The sequence below is a fragment of the Nycticebus coucang genome, chromosome 6, assembly GCF_027406575.1.
Source record: "Nycticebus coucang isolate mNycCou1 chromosome 6, mNycCou1.pri, whole genome shotgun sequence".
Taxonomy (NCBI): domain Eukaryota; kingdom Metazoa; phylum Chordata; class Mammalia; order Primates; family Lorisidae; genus Nycticebus; species Nycticebus coucang.
The window spans coordinates 120,841,815-120,852,389 of NC_069785.1; the positions used below are offsets into that span (position 1 = coordinate 120,841,815).

At 50.8% G+C, this 10,575-nt stretch overlaps 1 protein-coding gene across 1 annotated transcript; it reads left to right on the plus strand.

Moving 5' to 3' along the window:
- Nucleotides 1-903: 903 nt before the first annotated feature.
- Nucleotides 904-10,265, plus strand: LOC128588852 (uncharacterized). The gene is made up of 3 exons (XM_053595617.1): nt 904-961; nt 7,444-8,514; nt 9,603-10,265. Exons 1-3 carry the CDS (start codon nt 904-906, stop codon nt 9,623-9,625), a joined length of 1,152 nt encoding a protein of 383 aa, XP_053451592.1. The 3' UTR covers nt 9,626-10,265.
- The last annotated feature ends 310 nt before the right edge of the window (nt 10,266-10,575 follow it).

The window sequence follows — 10,575 nt, forward strand, 5'->3', positions numbered from 1 at the left end:
CACAATGAGACTGATCTCCTTAAAAGCAGGAGCCTCAGCGTCCCCATCTCTGTGTTCCCCGTGTCTAGCTCTGCACTTGGTATCAAAACATTTATCGGATGGTGTTGTCTGCTGGCACAAAGCCTTTACCCCCCCAGGCTGGGGAACACTGTGAGAGAGGGTGGGGTCTGGGTGGGATGAGAGACCCCATCTGTCCCCAGACAAGGAGGCCAGGAGCCCAGCTGCTGGGACAGAAAGTCTGCCCAATCCACCTGCACTCTGCGAGGACAGGTGAGGGAACACCTGGCTCCCAGTGGGAACGAGCAGGTGGGAAGGAGCAGACACCACCCGCCAGGGAAGCCAGCAGAGGGCGCCTCTCTCTCCACCCACACAGACAGTTCCAGCCGGGCAGCTGCCTCTTTAGCACCAGGAGGCAACCCTGCTAATTACCAAACCCAAACTTGGGATTTGCATTTTTATCAAATGCTCACACAGGAGGCAAATCTTTTCCGTTAAAAAGAAAAAATCAAGATAGATAGGGGGAGAAAAAGCTCATACCAGTACATACTAATTCAATCTCATCTTGGTCATTTCGGTTTCCATGAGAAAGTGCTTTCATAAAGCTACAAAGCTAACATCCATAACTCTCCAGTTTCCCTAGACAGGACACCTCTGCATTAAGTTTCCCATTTATCTTCAGAGATGGCAAATCATGCATTTATAATGGGATCTAATAAAGCGAGCTCCCGTTGCAGTTCTAGCTGCAGGAATATACCTCGGATCCGGAGACCCAGCTTTGGGGCCATGACTGCGCCATCTTGTCTGTGCAGCAGCTGGAGGTTGTGGTGGCAAGTTCGCCTTGTGGGAAGGTGTGAGGCTGGGGCGTGGGGGAAGCAAGTACCTACTCCCTCCACCTGTCCACACATGTCCCTTCCTGAGATCACAGGGAAAGACCTGGGCCTGGCCCATGACTCTTTCTCAGGTAGGGAGAGCTTGCTATAGAGGTGACAATTTGGAAAAGAAGAAAATTTGGCAGACTGATTCAGAGGCTGAACTGTGCAGTCAGGAATGCTATCCCATTGTCACAGGGTGGGGTCCTGGGGCAGCCTCTGAGATGGAGCTTTGCCAGCAGGGTATGTATTAAGGAATGTCACAGAATCCACACCAGTGAGAAAAAAGGGAAGGAAGTAAGCCAGGGCAGGGGGAGAGGAGCTGCATACTCCAGCTTATATGCAGCCCAGAAATGGCCTTGGCCTTCCAGGAGCTCTAGAGCCTAGAAGGGCCCTTTGGAGCCATGCTGAATCCCACCAGGATGGCCAGGTCTCCTCATTTCTGTGTCAGTCTGTCATGGATGAGGCCACCCTGGGAGGAGCACAGGCTTGAGCAGGTGGCTCTCTGCAGCTGAAGCCATTTCTGAAGAGGTGGGTCATTGAAGTTTGTCTGCTGACGACTGTTTCAGCAGCTGGTGACCAAATTCTTCATTGAAGGGGGGTCTGGGCTGCATATTACAGTGCCCCCCATGCCCACAGAACAAACTATGCCCCTCTACTCTCCACCCAGAAAACATGGTTTTATCATCCCTGTGTCCTCTGGAGCTGGGCCTGATTGGGGGGCACACGATCAGCCCAGCTCACTGCTTACTCTGTTCTGTGCCCTGAGCTGTCTCTGGATAAGAGGCAAAGAAAAGCCATTCAGACAGGGCCTGGCCAGCCCCTGGCTCATCATCTGCAGGAAACAGAGGGAACTTGGCAGTGACGGATTTGGGGCCCCAGCCCTAGCTGGAACTGGCACAGGCTGAGGGGACACAGACCAGGCAGGGCCATATTGACAAGCTCTGATGGCGCACTCTGACCCCAAAGCAAGGGCTCTGCTCTGAAGGAGGACAGGTGGCAAGGGGTTTACCCCACAGGAGCTCACCAGACTGCTTTCGAGGCACCCCCTCCTCTGGTAGGAAGGCAGGTTTGGCATCCTCTGCTCCCCCATGTGAGTGAGAGGTGTGCTTGCCCCATCTCTGGGCCAAAGTTCTGGGTTGAATCGGATGCCATTCATGAAGTTGAGACAGTCTGGCAGATCACAAGTGTCAGAAATAGAAGGAAGGAATCGCAGAGGTCCCAGCTCCCATATTGGGCAGGGATACCCGTCTTCCTATGGGCTCCCACAGAAGCAGACAAGGAGACCAGGACTCAAGTGCAAATCATTCATTTTGGAGGTGAAATCAGGAAATATCAGAAGGGAAGTGGGAAGGGACACAGAGGAGAGAAGGCAGCCAAGGAAGGGGTTATTACCCAGCAAGTTTCCCTGTAGGGAACCAAAGCGAAATCCTGCTGGAAACTCTGGGAAACTGTGGGAACACGTGGCTCAGTGTGATCCCCTTCAAGGGGTGAGGGAGCTGGGACATGTGTAGACCAGCTACAGCCAGTCACCTGTTGAAGGCTGCTCCCCGGGGCTTTCATTCCCTGGCACTTCCAGCTTGCTGAATAGGCAGCAAAATAGATTCTGGGAGCAGAGAAAGCTCTTGGGCAAAGAAACACAGGTGCTAGCAGCTGGAAGCCAGCCAGGGTGTGCTGAAGAAATAAGGAAGGGGGCATATGGGCAGGGCATTGCTGGGATCTGCTATCCATCTTCCGCATCCTCAGGGTCTGCCTGTGTGGCCTGTGTGCAAACCACTCCAGCTCCAAGGAGCTCCCTGCCTCACAGGGCCGCAGGATGTTTTCTTGGGCAGTTTTAGTGCTCAGAAAGTTATTTCTTAGGTTAAGCCAAATTCTGTTGATTGCCCAGTCTTTGTCCAGGACCTTCCATGAGAACCGGTGCAGGAATGTTTGTCTATATGCCCCACTGTTATCCCCCCAGCATCTCTGAAGAGCACCAGGCATGTGTGTCAAGGTTAGTAAATACATTCTCAATGAAGGCCTGGGCGTGTGCGATGCATGGCTTCTGTCTCCAAGGAGTTGACAATGCTCTTCTCTTTCCAGCTTGCTTTTTTTTCTCCTTATACCCATGTGATCAGATCCTCATTTTGTCCAAGTTAAAGCACACAGTGCCTGAAACAGAGCTGAGCTCGAGTTCTAGTATCCAGGCATGCACCAGGCAGTAAGGGACGCCCACTCTGTGCCACATACACTGCCTAGCTGAGCCAGGCTCTGGCTCTTTGAAGAATGAAGTGTTAAGATGGAAGTAGAAGGCAAAAAACATCTGCAATTATTATGATTTTAGAAAAGGTGGTAGGTGTTTAACCAGGTACAATGAGTAAACGCGCACACTCAGTCCTGTTCACAACTCACTCTGGGATTCCCTTTACTGGGACTGACTCTGCCACGTGGACACTGAGGCTGACCCATGAAACACAATCTTCAGGAAAATCATCCGGTCAGCTCTCTCACCAACTCCTTCAGGAGAAGGCCCTAGGAGTGGTTTTACTTACAGACCCCAAGCCACAATTCCTGCTGCCTAGGTCTGCGGGAGCCTGGTTCTCAGACGCCCTCCTGGAAGGAGGCACAGCTCCCTCTGCCATGTGTATCTCCTTTGAAATGTCTCTGTGTGCGGAGCTGGAGGGGGAGCGGATTAGCTCCCCTTCCTGAAATAGGGCTCTGATGCCAGGAAGAGCAAGCTCAAATCAGCAAGGCGAGCTAAGCTTTCTGCCTCTAGCCCAGGGCTTAGCGGTGCAGATTACAACAGCAGGTGATGAGCGACGTGGCGGCCGCTGTGGAGGCTGTGCAAATCCTGTTACAGGGCAAAGGCGTTTTAGCTACAGCTCCAAATTTCACAGAATGATTGAGTTGGAACGTGGCAGGCAGGTGGCAACTGGAGACCAAAGTTATTGGACTTAAACTGAGAACCAGGCCTGAGGGAGCTGCTGGGGTAGAGAATTCCAGAAAGGGCCCCAGGTTGCTGCCCCCTCCCTCCCCTTCCCCTGAATAAAGCCAGTCCTCTCTCCTCAGCACAAAGCCCCTCCCAGCCTCCTCCCCGCTCTCCTGCCCGTTCAAAAACAGAAGGAGCTTCCATCTGCCTTGAATCCTGCCTTCCTCTCCAGTCTGGAAGCTCCTGGGGAGCAGCGCCTGTGGTTTCTTCAACCCCATGGGGTTTAGCACAGCTCCTGGCACGTGTAAATGCTCAATAAAGTTTGTCAAATGATCAGTTGGTAACTGCCTCAAAGCCACATCTTCCTTGCCTTGTTCTGCCTGGTTTCTCCAACACCCCTCTCCCCAGCACACCCCCCACTAAGCATTCCTGTGAACCCTCATCTTTATGTAGCCATCCCTGGCTCCTTAGAAAGAAATTGCTGCCTGGCTAGCAGACCTGAATCCAATTGCAAATGAGTCACTTAGGGGGAGAGGAAGATTTTAAAAACCCACCTAGGAAAAGAATGAGCTTTGCCCTATTAAGTGGGAAAATGATAAAGTCACAGGATTTAGAGCCTCTTCTAGAGTTTTTGAGTACAACACCCTCCTCATCCCCAATTCATCAAGCCTCCCCCCACCAATCCTCTGACCCATACGGGCCCTTTAACAGGAAACAGCTTGACGCAGTGGAAAGAATAGTTGGGCTTGGAGGCCATTAGGGATCTAGGTTCAAATCCTGGGTTTCCAAGTCACTTAATAGTTCTGAACCTGTCTCCTCATCACTAAACTGCCCGCCTTATAAGCCATCTACTGAAACAATGTCTGTAAAGGCCTTCTCAGCGGTTAGCACACATAGAAATTAATCAAGTAATAACGGCATTGTGACTGTTGGGATCACGGTTCCCGGAGGCTGTTCCTGAGCATTGCCCCTCATCCCTCTGGGAAACCCCATTTACAGAAGGCCTGATGTCCCTTGGTCCAATTCAGTCTTCACAATAGTCCTACCTGATGGGAGTAATTACTATTCCCTTTTACAGAGTGGAAACTGGAGCTCTGAGAAAGAACTTCCCCAACATTGCTTGGTTAGCAGTCACAAAGGCTGGAACTGGAGCTGTTCTCCATGCCAGAGCATCAATCAGATGGGAACAAGTGACTGTGACAGGGAACCCCACCTGGGCAGGAAGTCCTCATCTAATAGTCAAAGATGGGTGCGAGCCTCTTTCTATTCTCCTTTCCTTTCTTCCTTCCTTCCTTCTTTCCACCAGGCAGTGATCAAGCGCTTGCCATATGCTCAGTCCCCTAGTACTGATCACAGGCTAGAACAGGTAGAGAGAGCCTGGCCCCTGCTGAAGGCAGCTCACAGTCCAGCTGAGCAATGAGCCGACAAGAACACCAACACCAAGGAATTTCAGAGGAGTATCATGGTGCTCCCTGTAAAATCCACATGTAGGGTCAGAGGGCAGGAGGAACGGACAGCAGTGCCATCGAGCAAGGGAAAGAAAAGCTCCAGGGCTCAGGAGACCTGGGAATGGTAATGGATGGACGTTCCCAGAAGACAGACAGGTCAGGAAGGATCTGTGCAAAGATGAAAGAGGCCACCTGGAAGGGTAGTGAGTTCCCCGTCACTGCAGGTATTCAAGGGGCACTGAGGTGATTAACCTCAGACCCTGCCAGCCCCACAACTCTCCAAATTGATACCAATTCCTTTAGAGAGTCCATTGTAGGAGAAGTGAGGGGGCCCAGAAAGGTCAGCTGGATCTCTCTCTGGACAAGCTGGAGCTTCTCTGGGCAGGGTATAGATCACCCGTCCCCACCCCACCCCCTCGGTCTCCTTGTCCCACACAAGCCAGCTCCTCCACTTCTCCCACCTGCTCCTGCAGGCCAACATTCAACCCACCCGTGAGTGCTGCCTGTCCCCTCCACAGGAAAACCAAGGGCAGAATGTGTGCAAAGACCATCTGAAAACCCCCCTTTATTTTTCCTTTTCAGAACATATACTGTCAATGTCCCAAACAAACAGGAAGTGGACTCCCCTTCTGCTGTGCCTTTGCAAAGGCTCCTACGGGCACCTCCTGTGCCAGCAAGGTCCTGCCTGCTCTCTCAGTAGAGGGGGAGGGGGTGCAGACCGTGAGGCACTCTGGGGCAGCTGGCCTCCCATTCCTCCAGCTCTCCCTGTCCTCAGCGCTGCATAAATGAAGTAGCTTCAAGGCAGCCTGCTCTGGGGATCCTCCTATGTCAGCCAAAAGGCTTTCACCCCCAAGCTCCCAGATCTAGGGGAAGCAGCCCTTAAAGACCATCTCCTCCTCTTCCTCATTTACTATCTACAATAGATGACACAGCAGTGTCACACTTGCAGGACTCCCTATGCTGGCTGCCAGCTGAGCTCCCTGGCCACCTGGACAGAGCTACATTGGTCCTATTAGAATGATGTTGAACCTGACCATTGCCCCTCCACTCTTAGGCAATACAGCTTCCTAGAATGATGTTGAACCTGACCATTTCCCCTCCACCCTTAGGCAATACAGCTTTCTAGAATGGTGTTGAACCTGGTCATTGCCCCTCCACCATTAGGCAATACAGCTTCCAGAGCTTGCACTGGTACATAACATCCCAAGACACAGCAGAAAGGGGTTGTGTAGTAATCAAAGACAGATTCAAATCCTGGGTCCTTCAGTTAGCTGCCACGTGACTCTGCTTGTGACACAAACTCTCCACCCATCAGTGTCCTTGTGGTTAATGTGGGGTGTCTGTGCAGCTTAAAGAATGTGAAGCATGCATAGCCTTGGCATCTAGTAGGCAGCCCCCTTTCTCCCATTTGGAGGCCCCCTGGAGGGAAGGGAAACAGAGATGAGAATTAGCTTTCTTACTTTCTTTCTCCAAAGATCAGTCCCAGGACATGGTTCTTATTGGCCCCAGTCACTGTTGCTATGATTTACCAAGAAGCAGAAAGGGACAGGGAGGGGGCAGCCTTATACTGAGAGCCAGTTGTTTTCTCTGAGATAGATCCAAGCATAGGCCAACCAGTGTCACCCTCTCTGGACAGAGCAGCCCTGATTTGTGCCAACTGAGCACCACACACAGATGTGCTGGGGGGAGAGGGCAGGGCACAGGGCCTCCTGCCCAGCTGAGGCCAGGGGCACTGGCTGTTGAGTGGTGGAGAGAGACAACCTGTTGGGAATGGGAGGGGTCCCACACAAGGTACTCAGGTCCTCTGCTGGGAACAGTTGGCTGGGCCAAACATTCTGGGCCCCACAAGGGTGCTCCTTCTCCCCTATAAGACCAGATGAGGAGGGCCAGACTAATTGGGGAATAGGAGAAAGGAAGTGTTATGGCTAATTTCATGTATCAACTTGACTGAGTGACAGAGGGCCCAATATTTGGTCAAAACTTATTCTGGGTGTGTCTGTGAGGGTTTTTCTGGAACACATTAGCATTTAAATCTGTAAATGAGTAAAGAAGGTTGCCCTCCCTCCCCATTGTGGGTGGGCAGCCTCGTCCAGTCATTTGAAGGCCTGAGTAGAACCCTGAGAAAGAGAGAGAGAATTCCTCTCTGCCTGACTGCCTTTGAACTGGGACATCAGCTTTCTCAGTTTTGAACTTGAACTAAGACACCAGTTCTTCCCAGTCCTCAAGCCTGTCAGCCTTCAGACGGGAACTTACACCATCAGCTCTCCTGGCTCTCAGACCTTCAGCCTTCAGACGGGAACTTACACCATCAGCTCTCCTGGCTCTCAGACCTTCAGCCTTCAGATGGGAACTTACACCATCAGCTCTCCTGGCTCTCAGACCTTCAGCCTTCAGATGGGAACTTACACCATCAGCTCTCCTGGCTCTCAGACCTTCAGCCTTCAGATGGGAACTTACATCATCAACTCTCCTGGTTCTCAGACCTTCAGCCTTCAGACTGGAACTTACACCATCAGCTCTCCTGGCTCTCACACCTTCAGCCTCAGACTGGAACTTACACCATCAGCTCTCCTGGCTCTCAGACCTTCAGCCTCAGACGGGAACTTACACCATCAGCTCTCCTGGCTCTCAGACCTTCAGCCTCAGACGGGAACTTACATCATCAACTCTCCTGGTTCTCAGACCTTCAGCCTTCAGATTGGAACTTACACCATCAGCTCTCCTGGTTCTCAGACCTTCAGCCTTCAGATTGGAACTTACACCATCAGCTCTCCTGGCTCTCAGACCTTCAGCCTCAGACTGGAACTTACATCATCAACTCTCCTGGTTCTCAGACCTTCAGCCTTCAGATTGGAACTTACACCATCAGCTCTCCTGGCTCTCAGACCTTCAGCCTTCAGACGGGAACTTACACCATCAGCTCTCCTGGCTCTCAGACCTTCAGCCTCAGACGGGAACTTACATCATCAACTCTCCTGGTTCTCAGACCTTCAGCCTTCAGATTGGAACTTACACCATCAGCTCTCCTGGTTCTCTGACCTTCAGCCTTCAGACGGGAACTTACACCATCAGCTCTCCTGGCTCTCAGACCTTCAGCCTCAGACGGGAACTTACACCATCAACTCTCCTGGTTCTCAGACCTTCAGCCTTCAGACGGGAACTTACACCATCAGCTCTCCTGGCTCTCAGACCTTCAGCCTCAGACGGGAACTTACATTCTCAGCTCTTCCCAATCTCCAGCTTGCTAATTTATCCTGCAGACTCAGGACTTGTCAGCCTCCACAATCAGGTATACCAATTCCTTATAATAAATCTTTTATTATACACTACATAAATACACACACATGAACACACACATCTGATCGGTTCTGTTTCTCACTCTAATACAAGGAGGATCCTCCTCAGCATTGTAAAAGATGCTCTAACACCTTAAGCTGTCCAGCCATGTGTCAAGCTACTTAGGAGGGAAAGAGAGAGCACAGCCCCTGTCCCTGGATATAGACAGCAAGGCTCTCTTCAGTACCCAGCCACCCAGTAACAAGATGAGCTCTATATTTTCCAAAGACCCTTTCATCTCTCAGAGTCTATGATTTTAAGACAAAGACAGACAGAGCGTGATGAAGCTATTCTCCATAGATTTTGGCCAGCGCAGTGGAAGCAGAGGGAAAATAGCTGCATGAAACCTGCTTCCTCTCCCTTTCTGTCCTTACCCAGCTAGACTGGATGGAAAGTAAAGTGAGTTCTTCTAACTCCCATCCCCAGGCTCTCTTTGGACCATAATGCTGACAGATGGAGGAAGAAACATGGACAGGCCTGGGGTCCAGGAGATGACAGGAGCAGGGAGTCAAGACAGTAGCCTGTGGGTCAGCCCAAAGGAACACAGAAACAGAGCCCCAGCACCCTGGCCCATCCTGCAGCTCTGTGATTCAGAGCCTCAGCATGGTGGGAAGACCTCTTGGTGATTAGACAGGCCTATGTTCTCCATCTCCAGAGGAAATGATGGGGGAATGGTAAAGATATGAGCAGTGCTTAACTTGGAAAAGAATATTCTGATTTTCGTACACTTTAAATAAAGATTTAAGAAAACAGCCCTCTTTTACTTGAAGTGTTTTTAGGATAATCCTATTATGATGGAAAAGAGGGGGTAAAAGGTTTTTTCTATGCCTGTGACAGCAAATTTGGAATGAAAGAGACTCTGATTCATTACAAATCATCTCCCTCTTACTCCCTTCTTCCTCCTTCCCCACCCTTCCTGCATAACCCAACCTCATCTCCTCCCAAAATGGGCCCCTTCTTGTTGTCTGCTGGCTTTGCTCAGATGTCTTGGAGGAAACCTGACATGACCACCTGAATGCCATGGTTCTTTCTCTCCTGCAGATGAATCAGAGTGGCAGCTGTGAGGGGAGGTCGAGCGGCCAAGCACAGGAGAGTGCCCTGGACATCCAGCCTCAGCACACGGCACTCCCGAGGGAACTCTGCCCATCTCTTCCCCCAGAAAACCAAGTAGTGTCAATGAAGGGGAACGTGTTTGAGCCACCACTGTCTTTTTTGATGGATTTTGAGGAAGAGGGAGCAGATAAAGCCTGAGTGCCATGGGATAAAGTCCCCAAAATTCATGTGTTGAAGTCCTAAGGCCCAATACCTCAGAATATGACCTTATTTGTAGATAGGGTTTTTACAGACGTAATCAAACTACAGTGAGATCATTCATGTGGGCCTTAATCCCACATGACCACTTGTATGGGCTAACTCCTCCAAAATTCCTACGCTGAAGATGTAGCCTCCAGCAGGGCTGTATTTGGAAATAGAGTCTATGAGATGATGATAAAGGTTAAAAGAGGTCACAAGAATGGAACCCCAATCCGATGCCTTTATAAGAAGCAGCAGAGACACCAGAGCTCTCTGTCCCCACTGCACGTGAGGACACAGCCAGAATGTAGCCATCTGCAAGCCAGGAAGAGCCCTCGCCAAATCCCCCACTGATAGCACCTTGATATTGGATTTTTCTAACCTTTAGAACCATGAGGAAATAAATTTCTGTTGCTGAAGCCATGTAGTGTGTGGTATTTTGTTATAACAGCCTAAGTAGACTGATACAATTGATATCCACACAGAAAGGAGTAATTTGGACACATAGACACACAGACACCTACAGCCCAGGAGAGAGGCCTGGGACAGATCCTTTCCTCATGATCCTCAGAAGGAATGAATCCTGCTGATATCTTGATTTCAGGCTTCTGGCCTCAGCTCCAGAAGACTCATTCACCAGGCTAGACAGGTAAACCACAGGACCAAGGCAGCTGGTGTCAGTTTTTCCTTCCATGCAGCCCTCTGCTCTAAAACTTCCCGC

What these genes read in the sequence shown, in the direction of transcription:
- LOC128588852 (XM_053595617.1), top strand. Translation starts at nt 904, where the DNA reads ATGTCCCTTCCTGAGATCACAGGGAAAGACCTGGGCCTGGCCCATGAC. An exon ending in GGCCCATGACTCTTTCTCAG is followed by an intron (nt 962 to 7,443) that starts GTAGGGAGAGCT and finishes AGTTCTTCCCAG; the next exon opens with TCCTCAAGCCTGTCAGCCTT. An exon ending in TTGTCAGCCTCCACAATCAG is followed by an intron (nt 8,515 to 9,602) that starts GTATACCAATTC and finishes TCTCTCCTGCAG; the next exon opens with ATGAATCAGAGTGGCAGCTG.